Source organism: Urocampus carinirostris, chromosome 10 (genome assembly GCF_059441175.1).
Source record: "Urocampus carinirostris isolate Australia breed hairy pipefish chromosome 10, RoL_Ucar_1.0, whole genome shotgun sequence".
NCBI lineage: Eukaryota > Metazoa > Chordata > Actinopteri > Syngnathiformes > Syngnathidae > Urocampus > Urocampus carinirostris.
The window spans coordinates 43,055,788-43,082,319 of record NC_142358.1 but is presented as its reverse complement, the minus strand read 5'-3'; the positions used below and the strand labels follow the sequence as shown (position 1 = coordinate 43,082,319).

Here is a 26,532-nt window from a genome sequence, read left to right as displayed (position 1 = left end):
TTTGAATGTCAGAAATGTATTTTTGTGAATGTTGAGCTGTTATATTGGTATCCCTGATGAAAATAAATAATTGAAATGGGTATACATTTGTTTTTTGTTAAGTTGCCTAATAATTATGCACAGTAATAGTCACCTGCACACACAGATATCCTCCTAAATTAGCTAAAACTAAAAAAGCCCCACTCCAACTTCCAAAATATTCAGCTTTGATATTAATGAGACTTTTGGGTTCATTAAGAACATGGTTGTTGTTCAATAATAAAATTAATCCTCAAAAATACAACTTGCCTAATAATTCTGCACTCCCTGTAGACATCTATCCATCTCTATCCATCTAGACATATATCTCTATCGAGACATCTATCTATCTCTCTATCCATCTAGACATCTATCTATCTAGACCTCTATCTAACTAGACATCTAGACATCTGTCTATCTAGAAATCTAGACATCTATCTATCTATTTTTATCTATCTATCTAGACATCTAGACATCTACACATCTATCTCTATCTAGACATCTATCTATCTATCCAGATATATATCTATTTAGACATCCAGACATCTACACATCTATCTCTATCTAGACATCTATCTATCTCTATCTATCTAGACATCGATCTCTATCTAGAAATGTATCTAGACCTCTATCTGTCTAGACATCAAGACATCTATCTATCTAGACATCTATCTAGACATCTATCTATATCTATCTATCCATCTAGACATCTATCTATCTAGACATCTAGACATCTTTTTATCTAGACATCTAGACATTTATCTATCTAGACACGTATCTCTATCTAGACATCTATCCAGACATCTATCTATCTATATGCTCGGATTGTCCAAACTTGGTGCTGTTGATGAAGTCGGTGTTCCTGATATTCAGGATGATTTGAAATCATCCAAGGGGAGAATATTGTGGAAACACTTCTGGAAATGGTGTCGTGGTAAATAACTGTCCTGAGGAACTTCCATAACTGAAAGTTTATGACACTTTCATGGTCCAATTTTGGTGTTGTTGATAAGATGGGAATTTCCTGGTGACGGAAGTTATGAAATCTAAACTTGTATATATTAGTTTTCTGATAATGAACACCTTTTCTTAACAGCAAGCCAACTGTCTCATCTTGTCATAATTACTCGGACTCTGATTGGCTCCCTGTCACCCCCGTTTTCCTGTCACCGGTTGTCAGTCCATCTGCAAACCTCAGTTTACGCTAAGCAAGCTCTTCAACCCTGACTCTCTCCTGTTCTGCTTCCTGTCTAGTTCCCGGCTCCAACCCCTTTTCTGATCTCGACTACGATTTTGCTCCCCCGTCCTGGCTACTGATCGTTTTTTTTTGTTCTTGACACCGCCATCGCGCGCCACGGAAATAGCACTTTCGCGTCTGAGCAACCTGCTCCCCGCAACCAGCGATCTACGGATTGTCTGTGCACTCCTTTCCCTTCTTCCCAATAAAATCGTGAGAAACGTTACGCAACAGGTATCGGGCAGGAGACAGGGCAAAACAGGTCGACGGCCCGGACGGAGGAGCAAAAACGGAAACGGGTCCAGAAAAGAGGTCGGCAACAGGTATCGGGCAGGAAACAGGGCTGGATAATGCCGGAGAGTACAAAAGCTTGCCTAGCTGAGTACATAGGTTCGCAGACGGTCTGACGGCTTCCTTTCGGAAGACGGGGGTTTAAAAAGAGTCATGACAGAATCAGCTTTGCGGTTCAAATCTGGAAAGAATGTTATCTAACATTCCTGAAGAAATGAAGTATTTGAAAGTTTTGGACACTCTCGTTGTCCAAATTTGGTGTTGTTGATAAGATTGAAACAGGAGCTGGAATACGTTAGCTTCTTGCTAATAAACTCTGCACTTCCTGGTCACTGTCAAGCTAATGCTCTCCTCACGTTTCTCTTAAGATAGAATATTGGACGATCACCTCGAGGTGGGGTCGCCGGCGCCCCCTGGCTAGCTGCTGACGGCTAATGGGATTGTTTTGGCAGCGCGTCCGTCCGTCCGTCCCCTGTCGGGAGGTTAAAGGGACGGACGGTAGCGCTTTTGATGCCCTTCCAAGATAAAAGGCTCCGACAAGGTTGAGCGGCTCCAGGGATGGGACCCGGTTCTTCTTGTTTTATTTGAAGGACTCGTTTTTAAGGCTATGTTCGGCCCTGTTTTCCTGTTGATATCTGTATTGTTCCCGTTTATTTTTGTCCTGTTTCATTTCGGGTTCCAGTTCTGTTTCTGTCTGTTTTTGTCCTGTTTGTTATTTTCTTCAGTTTTTGTTCCCGTCTAGTTTCTCCTGTTTATTTTTAATATTCTGATTCGTTGTCAATCCTGTCTGTCTGTCCCGTCCTTTCGGTATCAACCCTATCCGTCCGATATAAACATCTGCCCTCTGGCCCGCAAGACGTGGGTCCTGACTCGGTTCTGTTTTCCTGTTGATATCTTCAAGTCTGGTATTGTTCCCATTTTTTTGGTCCAGTTTTATTTCAGGTTCCAGTTCTGTTTCCGTCTGTTTTTGTCCTGTTTGTTCTTTTCTCCAGTTTTTGTTCCCGTCTAGCTTCTCCTGTTTATTTTCAATATCCTGATTCGTTGTCAATCCTTTTTGTCACGGTTGCCATTGCGCCCAATTGGCCCCGCCCGTGTGGCACCGCCTGCGGCTCATTAACAGATTGGCTTTCCCTCTATTTAAGATCAGTGCTCTCAATTTCCCTTTGACAGTCCGTCAACGAACCTCTGCCCCGCAAGACGTGGGTTTTGACTCGATCCTGTTTCTTTTGGTATTTCCTGTACGGTATTGTTCCCGTTTATTTTTGTCCTGTTTAATTTTGGGTTCCAGTTCTGTTTCCATCTGTTTTTGTCCTGTTTGTTATTTTTGTTCCCGTCTAGTTTCTCCTGTTTATTTTCAATATCCTGATTCGTTGTCAATCCTGTCTGTCCCGTCCTGTCCGGTATCGACCCCGTCTGTCCGATATCAACTCGGGCAATTGGAATCGGTCTCGTCTGTCTCTGGCTTCCTGTCTTTCCACGCCAGACCGCTGCCGAACATGCATGACTCCCCATTTCCCGTAAAATAAAACAGCTTGTGTGAGTACGTCACGCGACTGGGTCCTGATCCTGTTCTGGTTCTTGACATTTCCTTTGATGTCTTTCTAACTTTTAACGCAATTTAGCTTGTCCCTTTATACATGGCACTGTCGTGGGAATGTTTCATATTTTAGAGCCACTTAAAGCCCCAATGTATAATATTTGACCACTAGATGGCACTGTGTTGTATGGTAACACCCATTGATACACGGCAGTGCATGGCAGCAGGATGCCGGACAAAGATGGCGCCGACTTAAGTGTAAAAGAAATTAAAATGGATTCTTTATAAAATGAACACTGGTATGCCTAGTCTTTCAATTACTGTTTTTTTATTTTTACTGGATGACAGTTTTTTTTTTGTTCCACTAGGGGGCCCTAAATATGACACACTGTCCCTTTATGTTTTGTGGTCTCATCTTCTTGGAACTCTCCAGTTTGATTCAGTTCAAGTTCAGTTACAGTTTGTGTTTAGCATTCTATTTTGTGGTCTAATTGTCAAGACGCTCTTGTTGTTCCTATTTTAAAGCGTGGGAATGTTTCCTGTATCGTATATTTCATGTTTTGTTCCGTAGGAGCTGGTGTTCAAACGTAATGTACTTGTTCGATCTGTGCTTCAGTAAGCCTTCTCTTACTTACATGTTTTGTTCTGTACATAAATAGTTAGTATTTTAACAGATGATGCGTTGATCTTCTTTCCGGATTTGGTCATTATTTGTAGTTAGATTCTAAATAGATTCTGTGTCAATTCTTTCTTGTTTTGTTCAGTTATGAATATATATATATATGGTTCATGTTTGAGCAATATATTTCATAGTCTCGTCGTGGTTACACTTTTGTTGTTCTTCCTTTGAGGTCTGGGAATGTTTCTTGCGTCGTCCTTCTTTCACGTTTTGTTCTGTTAAAGCTGGTTGGTGTTGGGACATGATGTCGCTGTTTTCTCCACACTTCAGTAGGTTTCCTGCGTCCTCTTTCTTACATGTTTTATTCTGTACATAAATAGTTGGTATTTTAACAGATGATGTGTTGTCATCTTTTGCTCATTAAATGTAGTTAGATTCTAAATATATTCTGTTTTTCTTTCTTGTTTTGTTCAGTTGTAGTTGGTTCATGTTTGAGCAATATATTTCATAGTCTCGTCGTGGTTACACTTTTGCTGTTCTTCTTTTGTGGTCCGGGAATGTTTCTCGTGTCGTCTTCTTTCACGTTTTGTTCTGTTAAAGCTGGTTGGTGTTGGGACATGATGTCGCTGTTTTCTCCACACTTCAGTCGGTTCCCTGCGCCCTATTCCGTTCATGTTTTGTTCTGTAAGGGCTGGTGTTGAAATGTTTTGTTCTTTACATAAATAGTTGGTATTTCAACAGATGGTGCCTTGATCTTCTTTCTGGTTTTGTTCATTATTTGTAGTTAGATTCTAAATAGATTCTGTGTCATTCCTTTCTTGTTTTGTTCAGCTATAGTTGGTTCATGTTTGAGCACTACATTTCATAGTCTCGTGGTGGTTACGTTTTTGCTGTTCTTCCTTTGAAGTCGGGGAATGTTTCTTGTGTCATCTTCCTTTCACATTTTGTTCTGTTAAAGCTGGTTATTGTTGGAACATGATGTCGCTGTTTTCTCCATGCATCAGTAGGTTTCCTGCGTCCTCTTTCTTACATGTTTTGTTCTGTAAGAAACTAGTTGGTATTTCACCGTATCCAGTGCTGTCTTCCTTTGAAGTCAGGGAATGTTTCTTGTGTCATCTTCCTTTCACATTTTGTTCTGTTAAAGCTGGTTATTGTTGGAACATGATGTCGCTGTTTTCTCCACGCATCAGTAGGTTTCGCGTGTCCTCTCCTTACATGTTTTGTTCTGTAAGGAACTAGTTGGTATTTCACCATATCCAGTGCTGTCTTCCTTTTATGTTTTGTTTAAATGTACTTAGTGTTTCAACATGAGATGCATAGCCGAGCCTCTGTTGGAGTTGCTTCCTTGACTTCCTTGTTCTGTTTCTCTACAGTATCCAACACAACTTCCTGCTCTAGAAATAAATCCTTTTCTAGAATTTAATTCATAGTATCTGGATGATGGAATAGAAAGTGCCAAAAAGTGTCAAATTTTCGCTCCAAGTTTGTTCCTTGACTTCCTTGTTCTGTTTCTGTACAATATCCAACACCAGTTCCATTCCTAGAAATAAACCCTTTTCTAAAATTGAGTTCATAGTATCAGGATGAGTGGACGCGGGAAGCAAGTCGCTCTCGCAATCGTATTGTGATCCGAATACGGAAGTGGATCTTCCGTAGCTGGCAAAGGCGGTGTCAGGGATGAAAAAAACAGGTCGATAGCCGGGACAGGAGAGCAAAAATGTGGTCAGGGTCAGAAACGGGTCGTAAGCCGGGACAGAAGAGCAGACGTGGTCCGGATCAAAAACGAGTCGTAGCCGGGACGGGAGAGCAGACGTGGTCGGGATCAAAAGACAGGCGGTAGCCGGAGACAGACGGGGCGATCAGGAACGTACAGGTGGATACACGGGAGCAAAAACGGGAAAGGGGGGAGTCAGGGTCAAAAAGGCTTGCCTTGCATCAACAGAGGTTCGCAGACGGAATATGCATACCTGTCAACCTCAGCCTTCCCTTATTAATAATTGTAATTCTCCTTATTACACGATTATAACCCTTATAAACACAAAGCAGCACCTATTTACTAACAAGACGGAACGTCTGTGCAGCCATTTGTGATTAAACTCTATAGAAATAAACATGACATATCTTTACTTCAAGTAAGCTAGCTAGCGCCCATCTTGCATGTGACCTCGAAGCAAACCTGAATTGTGCATGTGTGCTGGCAGCAAAGTCTCAACAAATAAATAAAACATCGGCTATTTTTAGCCTTAGCCACTTCGAGGCGTGACAATTTTATTTAATTGATTTTCTTCTTTTTCCGGTTACTTTCTGTTCTCCAGTGGTAGACACTTAACATGACATTTCTAAATGAAGCCTTTTCAGATAAAAAGATTAGCTCTGACCATGCTATGCTGCTAAATGCAGTGTGATCAGGGGTACACTGTAAAACAATCCAATCTGGGATTTTTGGGGGATTAGTAATTCCTATCAGAACTCAAAGAATTCAAACACTTAATGGCATTATAAAGGAACCATTTTCAGATAAAATGATTAGCTCTGACCATGATATGATGCTAGATGCAATGTGATCAGGGGTACACTGTAAAACAATCAAATCTGGGATTCTCTTGGGATTAGTAATTCCTATCAGAACTCGAAGAACTCAAACACTTAGCATGACATTTCTGAAGGAACCATTTCCAGATAAAAAGATTAGCTCTGACCATGCTATGCTGCTAAATGCAGTGTGATTATGGGTACACTGTAAAACAATCCAATCTGGGATTCTCTTGGGATTAGTAATTCCTATCAGAACTCAAAGAATTCAAACACTTAACATGGCATTATGAAGGAACCATTTTCAAATAAAATGATTAGCTCTGACCCTGCTATGATGCTAGATGCAATCTGATGAGGGGTACATTGTAAAACAATCCAATCTGGGATTTTTGGGGGATTAGTAATTCCTATCAGAACTCAAAGAATTCAAACACTTAACATGGCATTATGAAGGAACCATTTTCAAATAAAATGATTAGCTCTGACCCTGCTATGATGCTAGATGCAATCTGATGAGGGGTACATTGTAAAACAATCCAATCTGGGATTTTTGGGGGATTAGTAATTCCTATCAGAACTCAAAGAATTCAAACACTTAACATGGCATTATGAAGGAACCATTTTCAAATAAAATGATTAGCTCTGACCCTGCTATGATGCTAGATGCAATCTGATGAGGGGTACATTGTAAAACAATCCAATCTGGGATTTTTGGGGGATTAGTAATTCCTATCAGAACTCAAAGAACTCAAACACTTAACATGACATTATGAAGGAACCATTTTCAGATAAAATGATTAGTTCTGACCATGCTATGCTGCTAGATGCAGTGTGATTAGGGGTACACTGTAAAACAATCCAATCTGGGATTCTCTTGGGATTAGTAATTCCTATCAGAACTCAAAGAACTCAAACACTTAACATGACATTTCGAAAGGAACCATTTTCAGATAAAATGATTAGTTCTGACCATGCTATGCTGCTAAATGCAGTGTGATCAGGGGTACACTGTAAAACAATGCAATCTGAGATTCTTTGGGATTAGTAATTCCTATCAGAACTCAAAGAATTAACGTAATTTAATTAAAAAAATAAAATAAAATAATTAATTTTAGCATTCTTCAGAGAAAAAACAATCCAACAACGAATCGATATAATTGATTAAAATCGATGATTTCAACCGCTGGCAACTACCTTATCGATTGGCCGTGTTGCACGATTTATGAGCGACCAATCGCGTTACATCAATGCCAATAAGTGCACTGGATCTCGTGCCGATTTGGAGTTGTAGTACCACTTTGGTCCGGCAGAGGGCGACTTGAGACCGTTTTTATAAAAGTATCTCACATTTTTAACCAGCTCGGTGGCCTTGGGGGTATGGCGCCTGCCCTGAAACTGGGAGGTTGCGGTTCAAGCCTCGGCCGAGTCATACCTAAGACTTAAAAACATTGGTACCCGTTGCCTCCCTGCTTGTCTTTCAGCATTAGGGGTTGGAATTGGGGGGTTTGCTCACCTGATGACTCCCAACACCTCAGTTGGCCTAAGTGAAGGGGCTGGGAATCCCCTCCTCTTAATCAATCTCCCAAAAAGAGTCAGAAATGACTCTAGCCACCTCCCACTAGGGGATATGGCTGTGGTATCATCATTTTTGTTGAACATTGCATTATTCGCTAAAGTAAAACGTCGTATCAGCGTAATTTTGTGATGGTTGCCATGGCGCCCAATTGGCTGCACCCGTATGTGTCACGGTTGCCATAGTTCCCAATTGGCCTCGCCCTTGTGGCGCCAGCTGCGGCTCATTGACAGATTGGCTTTCCGTCTTTTTAAACTCAGTGCTCTCGCTCTTCATTTGTCAGTCCGTCAACGAACCTCTGCCCCACAAGACGTGGGTTCTGACTCAGTCCTGTTTTCCTGTTGATATCTTCAGTCCGGTATTGTTCCCGTTTATTTTTGCCCTGTTTAATTTCAGGTTCCAGTTTTGTTTTCGTCTATTTTGGTCATGTTTGTTATTTTCACCAGTTTTCGTTCCCGTTTGGTTTCTCCTGTTAGTTATCGATATCCTGATTTGTTGTCAATCCTGTCTGTCCCTTCCGGTTCGGTATCAACCCTATCCGTCCGATATCAACTCAGGCAATTGGAATCGATCTCGTCGGCCTCTGGCTTCCTGTAATTCCACGCCAGACGGCTGCCTAACGTGCATGACTCCCCATTTCCCGTAAAATAAAGGCTTGTGAGAGAACGTCACGCGATTGGGTCCTGATCCTGTTCTGGTTCCTGACAAATTTGGGTTTTTATTTCCTTAAGTGACAGCTTAATGAATTTGGCATTGTGCTGTCTGCTGCCAAAATTTTCAACATAGCAAGCACACTGGTCTTCGCTTGTCTTTCTTCAAGGTCGCAGTGAAGTGCTTTATACTTTATACTCAATGCTTATACTCTATGCTTCACACTGTCACGACCAGAACGGAGACAGGACCCACTTGCGTAACGTTTCTCACGATTTTATTGGGAAGAAGGGAAAGGAGTGCACACACGATCCGGAGATCGCTGGTCTCGGGGTGTAGGTTGCTCGGCGAGCGATGGCGGTGTCAGGAACGGGTCAGAAGCCAGGGTGGAAGAGCAAAAACTTGATTGGGATCGGAAACAATTTGAAAGCCGGGAGAGAAGAATGGACGTGGTCAAGATAAAAAAAACGATCGTTATTCGGGGCGGGAGAACAGATGTGGTCGAGATCAAAACAGGTCGTCATTCGGGACGGGAGAGCAGACGTGCTCGAGACCAAATCAGATCCTATCGGGAGACAAACGGGAGCAAAAACACAGGACAGGCGAAAAAAGGAGCTTGTCGTGTAAAAACAGAGATTCGCAGACGGACCGACCAAAAAGGGCTGACAGGACAGAGTTTAAATACTGACAGGGAGCCATTTTTTCAACAAGCTGCAGCTGGTACCCATGGGCGGGGCCAATAGGGCGCCATGACAACCGTGACACACACTGAATGGAAGTTAAATGTGAACAAAACACTCTCACTGAGAACGTCACTACCCCCAAGTGTAGTGGAGGTGCAATTGCGCTTTATTCCGGGAAAGTTAAAAAAAAAAAACAATTTGAGATCCAACTGGTTTGGGACAAGCTTCGAACAAAATGTTTTATCGTAAAAGTGAAGAGGCGGCAGTAAGAAAAGCAAAAAAAAGTGAAAATGTAGGTTAGACTGAGACGAATGCCGAACGAACGCTTCAGGCAAAAGAAAAAAAGAAAAGAAGAAAAAAGAAAAAATGATTTTTGCTTGACGCTATTGTTCCAAAGAAGGAAAAGCTTTTAAAGCAGATTTTTGACAGAATGAGTTCAGTTTCCAGCCAGGCTGAAAAATCAACTTGTGAGCTGAGGAGTTTCGTCAAGGACGTCAAAATCCAAGTTAATTTGGAGTTAAAGCTTTAATGCTACCTGAGTTAAAGCTTTGAATTGGTTTCAAAGAGTTAATTCTGCCGTCGTTTGGATTTGAAGCATTCATGCTGTCAATGTAACAGCCTTGATTCAACTCGAGTTAAAGCTTTAACTCTGGAATCATCCGGAGTTAAAACTTTGATGTTGTGAAGACAAGAACTCTAGGCAAGCAATTGTTTGAAGCTCATGCATTAGAGTTAAAGCTTTAATGCTGTCAGTTTTAATTTTGAACTCTGAAGTTATTTGGAGTTGAAACTTGAATCCGGACAATGTGTTTTAATGTACTTTAATGATGTAATTGTTTTTAAAAGCTTTAACTCTGGAATCATCTGAAGTTAAAGCTTTAATGCTACCAGAGTTAAAGCTTTGAAATTGTTTTAAAGCATTAACTGGGTCGTCTTTCGGAGTTGAAGCATTCATGCAGTCAATATAACAGCTTTGACTCTGGAGTCAACCCGAGTTAATTCTTTAACTCTGGAGTCATCCGGAGTTAAAACTTTGATGCTGTGAATACAAAAGCTCTATGTAAGCAATCGTTTGAAGTTCATGCTTTCGATGATTAAAGCTTTTAAAGCTTTAACTTAGCATTGTCATTTAGAGTTAAAGCTTTAATGCCACCAGAGTTAAAGCTTTGAATTGGTTTTAAAGCATTAACTCTGCCGTCGTTTCGAGTTAAAGCATTCATGCTGTCAATGTAACAGCTTTGACTCTGGAGTCAACCCGAGTTAAAGCTTTAACTCTGGAGTCTTCCGGAGTTAAAACTTTGATGTTGTGAGTACAAAAGCTCTAAGTAAGCAATAATTTGAAGTTCATGCTTTCGATCATTAAAGCGTTTAAAGCTTTAACTTGGCATTGTCATTTAGAGTTAAAGCTTTAATGCCACCAGAGTTAACGCTTTGAATTGGTTTTAAAGCATTAACTCTGCCGTCGTTGATAGTTGAAGCATTCATGCTGTCAATGTAAGAGCTTTGACTCTGGAGTCAACCCGAGTTAAAGCTTTAACTCTGGAGTCGTCCGGAGTTAAAACTTTGATGCTGTGAATACAAAAGCTCTAGGTAAGCAATCGTTTGAATTTCATGCTTTCGATAATTAAAGCTTTTAAAGCTTGAACTTGGCAGTCATTTAGAGTTAAAGCTTTAATGCTGTCAGCGTTCATTTTTAGCTCTGGAGTCATTTGGAGTTGAAATTTTAATTCGGACAAAGTATTTTAATGTACTTTAATAATATCGTTTAATACTTTTTAAAGACTTTAACTCTGGAATCATCTGAAGTTAAAGCTTTAATGCTGTAAGCTATATGGCATTTTATATATAGCATTTATGCAATTATTTTATTATGTTTTTAAATGCTAAATGGTAAATAGTCTGCATTTCTATAGCGCTTTTCAACCTCCCAGAGCGCTTTACAATGTGCTTCACACTTACCCATTCAAAAACACACTCACACACCAATAGCAGCGTCATGCATGCAAGGCAACTACCTTACTACATTAGGGATTCAGTGTCTTGCCCAAAGACACTTTGACATATAACACGGAGGAGCCGGGAATCAATGAATTAGTATCTTTAAAGTCTGGATTAATTTCATTTATGAATTCATTTTAATTATTCATTTAATTTGTCAGTAATTTAAATATTTACTCTGTTTTTATTTTTTTACTCTTTAGATTTATTTCAATTATTTATTTGAACGGTTGACATTTATTGATTTTATCTGGTTTTGTCACGGTTGCCATGGCGCCCAATTGGTCCCCGCCGTGTGGCGCCAGGTTCTGTCACGGTTGCCAGGGTGCCCAATTGGCCCCGCCCATGGACACCAGCTGAAACGCGTTGACAGATTGCTCCCTGACTACTTAAACGCTGTCCTGTGAGTCGTTTTTTGCCGGAGCGTCTGCAAAACTCTGTTTTGACATGTCAAGCCCTGAGAATCCCCGTTTTTGCCTGTGTTTTTGCTCTTGTTTTGTTCTCGCCCCGATCTGTTTGATTTTGACCACTTCCTCGTTCCGATCAATCTACTTCCGCGACCGACGATCTCCGGATCGAGCGTGCGCTCATTCCTCTTCTCCCCGATAAACTGTGAGTAACGTTACACGGTTGGGTTCTGCTTCCTGTTTCCTGTCCCGGTTTGTGACTGGTTTATTCAATGAATACATCTTTTTTCATTGTTTATTTACTTGCATTTAGTCATTTCTTTTTCTTTTTAATATTATTTAATATGAATTATTGTTTTTCTAAATAATGCTCGCACTTCATTAACAAACGATATGAATGTCAGGACCAGAACGGAGACAGGACCCACTTGCGTTAGGTTTCTCTCAGTTTTATTGGAAGAAAGGAAAGGGTTGCACCCATGATCCGGTGATTGACGGGCGTGGGAAGCAGGTCGCTCTGAACGCGGAAGTGGGACTTCCCTGGCGAGCGATGGCGGTGTCGGGAACGGAAAAAACGGGTCTGTCGCCGGGACGGGAGAGCGAAAAACGTGATCGGGATCGGAAACGAGTCTATAAACCAGGATAGTAGACGTGTTTTGGATCAAAAAACGGGTCGAAACTGGGAAACGGACGGGAGAAAAAAACGGGTCGGTAGTCAGGACAGGAGAGCAAAAAAACGTGGTCGGGATCAGTAACGAGTTGAAAGCCAGGAGAGGAGAGTAGACGTGATGAGGATCAAAAAACGGGTCGAAGCCGGGAAACAGACGGGAGCAAGAAACGGGTCGGTAGCCAGGACAGGAGAGCAAAAAACGTGGTCGGGATGAGCAAAGGACACTCAATAATTGAAACCAGAACGAGAAGAACCGATGAATAAATCGTGGCCTCTTAATATTTATCTTTCCTAGTCCTTTTCTGCCCGATTTTTCAAAATAAATCTGTATTACACCTACTGTGAATGCGTTTGGGTTTTAAAGTCTGATTATAGACTTAGATTAGGCTTTAAGTTTGAAATGGGAGCATCATTAACGTTATGAACTGTGGAGTTTGGATGTTTAAAGTCTGGTTAGGCTTTTATTTTGAAAGGCTAGCCATCATGATTAAATGAGGATTTCTGATTTTTAAAATCAGGTTGTAAGCCCGGATAGACTTTTAATTTGAAAGGTTAGCGTTCATGTTCTCAAACTGATGCAATCATTATTAACTGAGGATTTCTGATTTTTAAAATCTGGATAGACTTTTGTTTTGAAAGGCAAGCATTATTTGGACTATGAACTGAGCACTTAGGATATTAAAAGTGGGCTGGATTGGGCTTTTAATTTGAAAGGCTAGCATTTGTGTACTCAAACTGATATCATCATTATTAACTGAGGATTTCTGATATTAAAAATCAGGTTTTAAGCCTGGATTGACTTTTAATTTGAAAGGTTAGCATTATTTGCCCTTTTAACGGGGGACCTTTTATATGTAAAGTCGGGATTTAAGCCTTTTAATTTGAAAGGATTGCATTCGTGTTCTGAATCTGATGCACTCATTATTAACTGAGGATTTCTGATTTTTAAGATCAGGTTGTAAGCCTGGATAGACTTTTGTTTTGAAAGGCAAGCATTATTTGGACTATGAACTGAGCACTTAGGATATTTAGAGTTGGCTTTTAAGACTGGATTAGGCTTTTAATTTGAAAGGCTAGCATTTGTGTATTCAAACTGATACCATAATTATCAACTGGGGATTTCTGATATTGAAAATCAGGTTTTAAGCCTGGATTGACTTTTAATTTGAAAGGTTAGCATTACTTGCACTATGAACTGAGCACTTGGGATATTCAAAATTGTCTTTTAAGACTGGATCGGGCTTTTAATTTGAAAGGCTAGAATTTGTGTTCTTAATCTGATACCAAAACTAATTACTGCAGACTTCTGATATCTGAAAACAACTTTTTATAAAGGATAAGACTTTTAATTTGAAAGGCAAGCATTATTTGCACAATTGACGGGGGACCTTTCATATGTAAAGTCGGGTTTTAAGCCTTTTAATTTGAAAGGATTGAATTTGCGTTCTCAATTTGTTACCAGAATCATTAACTTAGGACTTTTGATATCTAAGGTCAGGTTTTAAGGCTGGATCGGGCTTTTAGTTTGAAAGGCTAGCATTTGTGTTCTAAAACTGATACCAGATTCATTAAGTAAGGACTTTTTGATATATAAGGTCAGGTTTTAAGACTGGATAGGGCTTTTAATTTGAAAGGCTAGCATTTGTTTTCTCAAACTGATACCAGAACTAATAACTGCAGACTCTAAAAACAACTTTTCATAAAGGATAAGACTTTTAATTTGAAAGGCAAGCATTATTTGCACTATAAACGGAGGACCTGTGAATTCAGGTTTTAAGCCTTTTAATTTGAAAGGCTTATATTTGTGTTCTCAAACTGTTACCAGAATCATTAACTCAGAACTTTTGATGTCTAAGGTCAGATTTTGAGACTGGATTTAGCTTTTATTTTGAAACATGCAAACCGATGACTTCAAATACTTCATACACTTGGATCTCTCGTAAATACGTATCCATTTTCTGTTTGAGGTTTTCAAAGTGAAGGGTGGGGCTTCAAATCAGGGGTTCAAAGTAACCGAGGTTACTGTATCAGAAGATGGTTTGGAATTTGGTAGCATTGGAAATAAGGGTTTCAAACTTGCGATTCAAATTAGGTTTCAAAGTAAGTCAGAGTTAATGTGCTAAAAGTTTGGTTAGGTTTTTAAAATAAGGTTTCAAACTTGTGATAGGGTTTCAATCAAAGGATGTGGTTTCAAATTAGGGTTCACGGTAAGTCACGGTATTAAATTATATCTCCAAAGATTTTAGGGTTTCAAACTTGGGTTAGTGTTTCAATTAAATAATGTGGTTTCAAAGTAAGTTTTCAAGTCTGGGTTAGGGTTTCGTTCAAAGAATGGGGTTCGAAATTTGGGTTCAAAGTAAATCGGAGTTAGTGTTTTGAAAGTCATGTTTCAAGTCAAGTCACGTTTATTTGTATAGCCCTTAATCACAAAAAGTCTCAAGGGGCTGCACAGACCGTTTAGAACTTGGGTCAGGTTTTTAAATGAAGGTTTCAAACTTGTGGTAGGATTTCAATCAAAGGATGTGGTTTCAAATTAGGGTTCACGGTAAGTCACCATATTGATATCTCCAAACATTTTAGGGTTTCGAACTTGGCTTAGTATTTCAATAAAAGAATGTGGTTTCAAAATAAGTTTTCATGTCTGGGTTGGGGTTTTGTTCAAAGAATGGGGTTCGAAATTTGGGTTCAAAGTAAATCGGAGTTAGTGTTTTCAATGACGGTTTAGAAATCGGGTCTTAAAATTAGGGTTTTAAGCCTGTTCAAGGGTTTGAATAAAAGGATAGGGTTTCAAATTCAGGCCCAAGTTTAAGTTAGGTTTGGTGGATGAGAAGACAGCTCTAACCCTGAACTAAGGTATCATGCTCAGGTTTTTAATTAGTCACGATTTGTGTCTTAAAAGACAACTTTAAACTTGGTTTCGGTTTTTAAACTAGGGTTTCAAACTTGGTTTAGGATTTCAATCAAAGGATGTGGTTTGTAATTAGGGTTTCTTTCCAAGGATGGGGTTTGAAATCTGTGTTAAAAGTAAGCCGTAGTTAGTGTATTGAAAGCCAATTTGTAATTTGGGTTGGGTTTGTGAATTTGTTTTTTAAATCAGTGTTAGGGTTTCAATCAAAATTTGACGATTTGGTCATGGGTTTGGATGTGAAGTTTATTTCACTCGGGTTTACTATTTTTGCGAAATCTAGCTTTCGAGACAGTTACAGGCTTCCGAAACGATCTCGAGGTAAGGTTTCTATTCCGGTTGATTGTTTCAAACGGCATATTGGTGAAAAGCATTTCATCTGGAATTGAATACAGGGCCATTGCCTTGACAACAACGACAGCGACGCGAAAAAAAGTAAAAGGGCGCGGCATCAAGGATGAAGTCATCGAGACGTTCTATTTTGGATCGTGACAAAAGCGAAAGCCGCGTCTTTGATGTCGTCTCTTGCATTTTCAGTCTCCGTTTGTGTGCTCGAGTCAGGCTTCGAGAGAAACTTCCAGTCAATTTTGCACGTTTTTCAAACCATAAACGTGTTCTTCCGATTTGCTTTAATACTTTCGGAAAACCGAGCTGATTATATTTGTCATGATTACTGATTAGCAGCCGCTGCGGGCTTCCTGATTGGTTCCCTGTCCTTTTTCGAACCCAGTCCTTTCAGTCTCCGGTTGTCAGTCCGTCAGTGAACCCCTGTTTTTACAAGGCAAGCATTTTGACCCTGACTCCCGCCTGTCCCGTTTTTCCACCCGTTTTTCCACCCGTCCGTTCCTGATCTCCCCGTTTGTCTCCAGCTCTGACCTGTTTGTGTTACCACCCGTCCGTTTGTCTCGGGCTCCGACCTGTTTTTGATTCCGACCACGTTTGCTCTCCCGTCCCGGCTTTTGACCCGTTTTTTATTTTTTTTAAATAATAATGATCGGGCCAAAAATTATAACAATGATATATGACGTCACTTTCAGCCATGCTATAATATTCAATCCGCTGAGACTACTTGTAAGAAAAATTCTCAAAATTTTTTAATTTGCATTTTAAATTAGGGTTTCAATCCTGCAGAGGTATGTCAATCAAAGGATAGGGTTTCAAATGAGGGTTTAAAGTAAGTCAGGTTTAGTGTAAACAGAGACAGTATGGAACTTGAATTCATGTTTCAAGAATGAGGTTTTTAATGAATGGATGGGTTTAAAATTGGGCTTCAAAGTAAGTCGGTGTTAATGTATTTGAAGACAGTTCCAGACTTGGTTGAGGTTTTAAATTAAGGTTTCAAACATGGGTTAGGATTTCGATCCAAAGTGGTTTCAAAATATAATTGAAAGTAAAATAGGCTTAGTGCACAGGTGTTAAAAAGGCGGCCCGTGGGCCAAATCAGGCCCGCTAAGGGATTGAATCCGGCCCGCGAGACAGCACTCAGAGAAGTGCAAGAGAAAAACAAGCTGCAGGTTGAAATATGTCAACTTGATGTTGCCAAAAGAAAGGTGCCTCGAACAAAGACATTGTACTTGTATTTATTTATCTTTCTCTCTCTCTCTCTCTCTCTCTCTCTCTCTCTCTCTCTCTCTCTCTCTCTCTCTCTCTCTCTCTCTCTCTCTCTCTCTCTCTCTCTCTCTCTCTCTCTCTCTCTCTTTTCCACCCCTTTTCTCACACTCTGTCTCTTACACTCTCTGTGTCCCTCGTTTTCTCTTCCTTTGTTGCTCTTTGTCTGTTTCTCTCTCTGTGTCTTTTTAACTTCTTTGGCTCTAACTTCTTTTTTTCCTTTTCTCTCTTTTCTCTTTCTCTCTTCCTACCCTTCGCACTTTCATTTCTCCTTGCTCTCCTTCTGTCTTTCTTTTTCTCTTTGGATTTCTTTCTTCCTCTCCCTTTCTTTTCCCCCTCTCTCACGACTTTTTATCTTTTGTTTCTCACTCTCTCTCCCTTCCTCTCCTTTTTCTTTCTTTGTCCTCCTTTTCCCTCCCTCTTTCCCTTATTTCTTTATCTCTTGTTTTCTTTCTCTTTAATCTACAAGTCCGGCCCCCGACAGAATGTTTGTTCTATCGTGTGGCCCCCGAGTTCAAATGACTTTGACACCCCTGGCTTAGTGTTTTGGAAGACGGCACCGAACTTGAACTTGGGTTTCAATCAAAGGATGGGGTTTTAAATTAGGGTCCTAAGTAACTCTGGGTTAATGCTTGAGAATACGGCTCCAAAGTCGGGTTTTGAAATAAGACTTGAAATTTGTGTCACTTGCGACTCCCGACGAGCGCCACCTTGCACCAGAAGGAGGTCACACTGGGCTGAAATTTCCCGTCCGTCCGCCTGCTGTCCGTCACAAATCGCCACTCGGGACACATTGACACTCAAATGGGGTGGCGGGGGTGATTTTCTGGTCCCAGAAGTGCCCCCGTCTGGCCCCACAAAGAGATTTTTAGCGGGGCCCGCCCCGGCGCCGCCTGTCAAGCCACACAAAAGTGGCCATCAAAAGGTCGTGATGAGCGCTTAATGACGCATCATGGCGTTTGGGTCCGGTCGCCTTTTGTGCGGGGGCTGTCAATCATTCGAGCCCCTCTGCCACCACTCCAGTCACGATTGTTTCCGCACTCACTCGGCATCTCGGCGAGAGGACGCCGACCTCCTGCCGGGAAACCTAATCGCGACTAATTTTCGATGCCTTGCTCTCCGGATCCCCGACGGGCACGGAGCTTGTGCCTGCTGTGGGTCCTGGTGCAGGTGACGTTCTCAGTTCCTGTGGTTTTATTGTCGGCAGAGACCGGAGGGGCCCGGGACGGGGGCCGAGAGGGGACCGCGGCCGCCCCCACCACGGGACACGGCGAGGACAACTTGGTGGGCTACACAGGTACCTCTTTGATACCCTCTTTGATGCCCTACTCCTTCGAGACAAGAATTGTCACCGTGGTAACAAGAAACTGCTACATTTGGGGTCCGGAATTGAAAAGAAGGGTTACGATTTCCGAGTGTTTCCTTTAGAAGAGACTACGTAGGGTTTCAAGTGTTTTGGATGAATGTATTGAAAATAGACTTGTGTGGATGTTAAAGGGCCAGTGGTTAAGGGCCAAACTGACTTTCAGAAACCAGTTTTGCAAAGGACCAGCATACAGTAGACCCCAGTTTATGATCTCTTCTCAGGTGGAGATTGAAAATGGCAGGGGATGGAAACGTATGCATTCACTGATGTGTTCCAAACCCCAAGTTACCCAGTATATACATACTCAACATATACATAATGAATAGTATAAGTCTTACATGAAATACAGGTTTTAAATATTAAAATGTATCGTTTACCAAATTGTTTGAATTAGTTATCTGACTCAAGAAGGAAACAGTGGAAAAACTGCGTCATATGCCCCAATGACATTTTTTGTAAAGACTCGTAGGTTTAGAAATGGCTAGAGAAGGAAACAGTGGAAAAACTGCGTAATATGCTCCAATGACATTTTCTGTAAAGACTCGTAGGTTTAGAAATGGCTAGAGAAAGAAACAGTGGAAAAACTGCGTCATATGCCCCAATGACATTTTTTGTAAAGACTCGTAGGTTTAGAAATGGCTAGAGAAGGAAACAGTGGAAAAACTGCGTAATATGCTCCAATGACATTTTCTGTAAAGACTCGTAGGTTTAGAAATGGCTAGAGAAAGAAACAGTGGAAAAACTGCGTAATATGCTCCAATGACATTTTCTGTAAAGACTTGTAGGTTTAGAAATGGCTAGAGAAAGAAACAGTGGAAAAACTGCGTGATATGCCCCAATGACATATTTTGTAAAGACTCGTAGGTTTAGAAATGTCTAGAGAAGGAAACAGTGGGAAAACTACGTAATATGCTCCAATGACATTTTTGTAAAGACTCGTAGGTTTAGAAATGGCTAGAGAAGGAAACAGTGGAAAAACTGTTAATATGCTCCAATTACATTTTTTGTAAAGACCCATAGGTTTAGAAATGGCTAGAGAAGAAAACAGTGAAAAAACTGCGTAATACTCCTCAGTGACATTTTTTGTAAGGACTCGTAGGTTAAGGAACTGGCTAGAGAAGGAAACAGGTAATTAGTTATCTGACTCCATTAACATTCACCTGACAATGCGCGCTCGTTTCTTGATGGACAAGAATAGTCGACATTTTCACACGGTGGCAGATTTAATTTCATTAGCAATTAAACTCCATCGTGCAAGTGCACTCCATCGAATATGGCCGAATAAGTCGAATTAGTGTCGCCCGAGTCTCTGTCAAGCCTTTTCTGAAGTCTTCCAGCTTTTTTTTCTTACCGCAAGATGGTGTGCCGACTCCTCCCATGGGCGTGCCGATGAAGCCTAACCCGGGCGTCGCGATGTCTGGAAAACTCAAACCCAAAACCGAGCGTTTCTACATCATCGGGGCCTTGTTCTCGCAACAACGCCTGCCGTCCTCCGTCAGAGTCCTGTTATCAAAATTCCCTAGTCAAAATATTGGAACCTCTCATTGAACTACAGTGGGACCTCGCTACTTCGTGGTTCCACGTTCCTGGGTTCAGAGCTTCGCGGGTATAAAAAAATTAAATAAAAATAAAAAATAAAAATAAAATATATATATCTCATCTCATCTCATCAGCTGCACCGCTTATCCTCAGTAGGGTCGCGGGGGTGCTGGAGCCCATCCCAGCAATCCTCGGGTAGTGGGCAGGGGACACCCTGAACCGGTTGCCAGCCAATCGTAGGGCACACGGGGACAGACAACTCACTCGCTCAGTCACGCCTAGGGACAATTTGGACCGGCCAATTCACCTGACATGCATGTTTTTGGAATGTGGGAGGAAACCGGAGTGCCTGGAGGAAACCCACGCAAGCACGGGGAGAACATACAAACTCCGCACAGGAAGTCTGGAGCTGGATTTGAACCCACGCAAGAGGTTCCCACGACATGAACTGTGCCGCACATGCGCTAACCACTGCCCCGCCGTGCTGCCCTATATATATTTTTTTTAATTTTATTTATTTATTATTATTTTTTTAAGCATTTTTGAAGGGGCGTCGCTTCTTCGTGGTTCCACGTTCGCGGGTTCAGAGCTTCGCAGGTCTGAAAAATAATAATAATAAAATAAAATAATAATTTAAAAAAAAATATATTAAAATTATTAAAAAAAAATAATAATAATAATTGTTTTTTTTTTAAGCATTTTTGAAGGGGCATCGCTACTTTGCGGATTTTCACTTTTCGCGGGTGGTTTTGGTCCCCATTAACTGCGATAACCGAGGGATTACTGTATAGCCTACTTAGTGAAAATCTTCATTGCACTCAATTAATGTACCGTATTTTCCGCACTATAAGGCGCACCGGGTTATAGGGCGCACCCCCAAAAAATAGTTTTTGGTCCTATTTTTGACATACATAAGGCGCACCGGATTATAAGGCGCTACAATGGGAACGTGGACAAAACAGTCAGATGGTTCAGTCCAACTGATTACTCCCTTAACATTCCCAAAGCTTGCATAGACGCAAATACGTGTCGTAGACACGTGCAGATGCGGTGTCCGTACCATGTCACTCAAATGCGTCATTTCAAATATCATTCGGAAGGTTAAAGTCTTGGGATTCAAGAAATGCCAACCATTCCTTAGTTTCTATTTTCTTTTTCGCTCGCAACTTTACTGTGCATATGACAATAAACACTTGGAATTGAGTTGAATTCACTCATTACGGCAACATCAAGATCGTTCTAAAACATGATACCGGGAAAATATAAAGCCGCATAGCTCACCTAAGTTCTCGCGTTCAATAATGATACGCAATCATGGTCTTCTTACAACCGTGAGTGTAGTAAATCCAGGAGAGTAAACTATTTACAAATACAGACTAATGAAACATGTTTCTTTATGGCGTAGTTTAGCAAGCTTGCTATTCAGTCATCTTTTTCGGCCAATTGCAGGGTTTGTTTTGGCCCTCTAGCCAATCCGAGGCTCCGAATAACTTCAGCCAATAGCGATCGATTTAACGGATGATTGACACATCTTTTTCGGCCAATTGCAGGGTTTGTTTCGGCCCTCTAGCCTATCCGAGGCTCCGAATAACTATAGCCAATAGCGATCGATTAAAATGATGATTGACACATTGGTTAGCCAATGAAACGCCGGGAAATAAACCCCGGCATACAACGCGGACTACTCCACGTTCGGGGGAAAATCGAGTCGGCGGCTGTTGCGTAAGTTGCGAGACCTTGCGAATTTAATATTGAGCCATACATAAGGCGCACTGTATTATAAGGCGCATGGTCAGCTTTTGAAAAAAATTAAGACTTTTAGCTGCGCCTTATAGTGCGGAAAATACGGTACCCATAGGAGTAATCAGGAAATGCAGGTCAGCTGGTGTCAAGGGGCGGGGCCAGCTGGGCGCCATGACAACTGTGCAGGACATGACAGTGGGCTTCCGACCGGCTGCCGAGTATGCAAATTGCCAAACGAACCGAAATTCCGAAATTTCCAAACCGAACCAACATTTTGAAATCGGAATAAAGCAAAAATCTGTCGGCCACCCGGGCGGAGACGTTTCGTAAGTTGTACGCCCGACGTAAAAGATGCAGGCCCGGGCGTCCGGGCAGACCTGATTTCAGACACTGCTTTTATATCCGAGCGTGACGTGGCAGAATTCGGCAAAACTCGAAGAGATGGCTCCAGCAAATCTCATTCAAAGGGAAGGAACGCCACCAGCGTACGCGTCGCCTATTTTCCTCGACTGGAGCGTGACTTCACGAAGAATATTTACGGCCTTTTGTCAAATCGGGCCGATCACGGGAAGCCATTTTGAGGGATGACGTCTCGTCGGGACACCGAACGTGCTCGTATATCATCTAGTTGGAGCGGCAACAAAGACTTAACAGCGTGTGTTATATGGCGAGCCCCGAAGGTGTTAAAGTACTTTATTCGATTCCATAAAACACTTTTGGTTCATATAATGATCAAAAACCCAAGGGCTGAGTGGCTTAATTTGTAAAGACTCGTAGGTTTAGAGATGACTAGAGAATGAAACAGTGGAAAAACTGCGTCATATGCCCCAATGACATTTTTTGTAAAGACGCGTAGGTTTAGAAATGGCTAGAGAAGGAAACGGTGGAAAAAGTGCGTAATATGCTCCAATGACATTTTTTGTAAAAACTCGTAGGTTTAGAAATGGCTAGAAAAGGAAACGGTGGAAAAACTGCATAATATGCCCCAATGTTATTTTTTGTAAAGACCAGTAGGTTTAGAAATGGTTAGAGAAGGAAACAGTGGAAAACTGCGTAATAGGCCCCAATGACATTTTTTGTAAAGACTCGTAGGTTTAGAAATGGCTGGAGAAGGAAACGGTGGAAAAACTGCGTAATATGCTCCAATGACATTTTTTGTAAAAACTCGTAGGTTTAGAAATAGCTAGAGAAGGAAACAGTGGAAAAACTGCGTAATACGCCCCAATGACATTTTTTGTAAGGACCTGTAGGTTTAAAAATGGCTAGAGAAGGAAACCGTGGGAAAACTGCGCAATATGCCCCAATGACATTTTTTGTAAAGACGAGTAGGTTTAGAAGTGGCTAGAGAAGGAAACAGTGGAAAAACTGTGTAATACGCCCCAATGACATTTTTTGTAAGGACCCGTAGGTTTAGAAATGACTAGAGAAGGAAACAGTGGAAAAACTGCGTGATACGCCCCAATGACATTTTTTGTAAAGACTCGTAGGTTTAGAAATAGCTAGAGAAGGAAACAGTGGAAAAACTGCGTAATATGCTCCAATGACATTTTTTGTAAAAACTCGTAGGTTTAGAAATAGCTAGAGAAGGAAACAGTGGAAAAACTGCGTAATACGCCCCAATGACATTTTTTGTAAGGACCTGTAGGTTTAAAAATGGCTAGAGAAGGAAACCGTGGGAAAACTGCGCAATATGCCCCAATGACATTTTTTGTAAAGACGAGTAGGTTTAGAAGTGGCTAGAGAAGGAAACAGTGGAAAAACTGTGTAATACGCCCCAATGACATTTTTTGTAAGGACCCGTAGGTTTAGAAATGACTAGAGAAGGAAACAGTGGAAAAACTGCGTGATACGCCCCAATGACATTTTTTGTAAAGACTCGTAGGTTTAGAAGTGGCTAGAGAAGGAAACAGTGGAAAACTGCGTAATATGCTCCAACGACATTTTTTGTAAATACTCGTAGGTTTAGAACTGGCTGGAGAAGGACACAGTGGAAACAGTGGAAACTCTCTCTCTCTCTCTCTTTCTCTTTCTTTCTATTTCTCTCTCTCTCTCTTTCTTTCTCTCTCTCTCTCTCTCTCTCTCTCTCTGTTTCTGTCCCTTTCACTCTCTGTGTCTCTCTTTCTCTCTTTCTTTGCTGCTCTTTGTCTCTTTCTTTTTCTCTGTGTCTTTTAACCTCTTTTGCTCTAACTTCCTTTTTTCCTTTTCTCTCTTTTCTCTTTCTCTCTTCATACCCTTCGCGCTTTCTTATCTCTTTTCTCTCCTTCTGTCTTTCTAATTTCTCTTTGGATTTTTTTCTTCCTCTCCCTTTCTTTTCCCCCTCTCTCACAACTTTTTATCTTTTGTTTCTCACGTTCTCTCCTTCTCTCTCATTTTCTTTCTTTGTCCCGCCCTCTCTTCTTTTCCCTCTTGTTTCTATATCTCTTTTTTTTCTTTCTATCTAATCTACTAGTCCGGCCCCTGAGAGAATTTTTGTTCTATCGTGTGGCCCCCAAATTAAACAGAGCACAGGGCGTTAAACGGAGCACATTTTTTTTTTCTTTTGTGGGGTCTTGGGGGGGGTCGGCGGGGGGGTGCGGTTTTGTGGTCATAAATCCCACCCGGCACCTGCTCCCCCCTCCCGACCGGGCGCGTGGTGTGAGGTCAGCGCCGGCCCAAATCCCATCGCTCATATTTATGACGCTCGTCGCAGCGCCAGTTTATTTTGGCAGCTGCTCGCCCCCCAAAAGAAAAGAGAGAAGCGAGAAGTTTTATTTTGAAGGGCGGGGGCGAGTGGCCCGACGAGGCCCGCACGGGCTACAAAACCTTGTCTTGTTTCTGGGAAGTTTTTCTTTGGCTTTTTACGGCCCGGTTATCGGGTCTCGGTGGAGGAAACGTGAACGATAAATTGAAGGATTACGAGGAATGCGAGATTGATTTTGACATTCTGGAATCGTGAAGGAATTTCAATTCCGGATGCTGATGAGGATTCAAAAGTCGTTGCTCTAAAATAGTGTCGTATCATACCGTAGTTACTGAATTGTGAAACTTGGTGATCATTTTGAAAAAATCTTAAGTAGATAGATAGAGAGATAGATAGATAGAGAGAGATATATAGAGATAGAGGGATAGAGAAAGTTAGGTAGATGGGGAGATGGATAGATAGAGATGGAGAGTTAAAGAGGGAGATAGAGAGATAGAGAGAGTTAGGTAGGTAGAGAAATAGATAAATAGATAGATAGAGATAGAGAGTTAGATAGAGAGATCGAGAGATAGAGAGTGAGATAGAGAGATAGAGGGATATATAGATAGATAGATAGATAGATAGATAGATGGATAGAGAGAGAGAGAGAGAAAGAGAATTAGGTAAATAGAGATAGAGAGCTAGATAGAAAGATAGAGACATAGATAGATAGTTAGATAGATAGAGAGATAGATAGAGAGTTAGAGAGAGAGATATAGATAGAGATAGAGAGATAGAGAGTTAGGTAGATAGAGTTAGAGAGATGGATAGAAAGGTAGAGAGATAGATAGAGAGATAGAGATAGTTAGGTAGGTAGAGAAATAAATAAATAGATAGATATAGAGCGTTAGATAGAGAGATAGAGTGAGATAGAGACATATATAGATAGATAGATAGATAGATAGAGTTAGAAAGAGTTAGAGAGAGAGAGAGAATTAGGTAGATAGAGATAGAGTTAGAGAGATAGACATAGATAGATAGTTAGATAGAGAGAAAGATAGATAGAGAGTTAGAGAGAGAGATATAGATAGAGATAGAGTGATAGATAGATAGAGATAAAGTTATATAGATAGGACGATGGATGGATGGATAATGGATAGATAGAGTTAGAGAGATAGATAGAGAGAGAGAGAGAGGGGGGGGGATAGAGAGAGATAGATAGATATATAGAAAAATAAAATAATAAAACAAAAGATATAGAATACAGAAATAACCAATATAACGTGTTGATATAGAGGATTTAAATAGTGCTACGGAAAATACACACTATCATAAAAATAGGGTCATATGTAAATGTGGGGGTGGGGTTTCATGTGGGCTTTTACTCCCCCGGGTGGAATTAAAGAGCCTCATGGCATGAGGAAGAAATGATCTCGACAAAGTATTTTGTATGCAAAGGTCCTTTTGCCCAAGTAGTTTTTGAATACTCTAGTTCCTGTGTTATGGAATTTGCACACTCTCGCTTTTCTAATTAGCATCAAATGCTTATTTTGCACAGTTTGTAGTGATTGTATTTAATAAGCAACCAGGAAGAAAGTAGCAAATAGAAGTGGGCACAAAGCCCGAACAAAATCTCCAGACAAGAAACTAGAAACAAAGGTCAAACTAAAAACGACAACTGAAACCGGAAATGAGCAAAGTAACAAATAATCTCATAAACCTTGCATTGTGGTGAAATTAGGTGACACGAAGAGGATGAGAGAAGAACAAGGTTTTCGGATCAAAAATGACCTTTTAAAGAAGTCGGGATAATTGGGCACAGGTGTGTGATGATTGGACACACCTGTGTCCAGTTCAAACCCCAGTTGGGGCACTCGGGTGGTGGGAGGTATGCCAGACCTTAAAATAACTGGATACAAATACCCAGATGAAATTTTTGTACCAACATTTCGGAATATACAACGACGAGGGATAATGGCAACCCTCGGGTAACCTTCATTTGTCGGGCGTCTCGGAAACGGAGGTCACGGTTTTAATTGACCGTCCTCCTTTTGGGGTTTGTTTTTGAATGACTAAAGCGATGCTAATGCGGGGCCACGGAGGAAAAAACTGGGGAGGGGGATCGGGCGAGCGAGCAGAAAAGCAAGCTGTTTAGCGTCCCGTCCTGCTATGTGGTGGGTGACGACCCCGAAACGAACCCCCCCCCAAAAACCACCGAGCCCCCCTTATGGACGCCAGCCATACTTCCTTTTACTTACAAACGAGTTGTATTCTTCTAGGCTGGTTTCCATGGAGATGGACACATCCTTTTGGGAGACAACAGAATCAAAATAGGATATCGAAATTAAACAGGACAGACTAGACGGGAACGAAACTAGAAACCGATATTAGACAACGGGACAGACAGGATTAATATCAAAATAGGAAATCAAAATTAAACAGGAAAAATAGACGGGAACAGAACTGGAAACCGATAATAAATAACAGGACAGA

General features: G+C 41.1%; 1 protein-coding gene across 1 annotated transcript in view; it reads left to right on the top strand.

Annotated features, from left to right (window-relative positions):
- LOC148358976 (roundabout homolog 1-like) overlaps positions 1 to 26,532 on the top strand; it is a 362,675-nt gene that overhangs the window by 71,217 nt on the left and 264,926 nt on the right. The window contains 1 exon segment of the mRNA XM_088345902.1: positions 17,940 to 18,029. Coding sequence (XP_088202028.1) covers positions 17,940 to 18,029 — 90 coding nt within the window.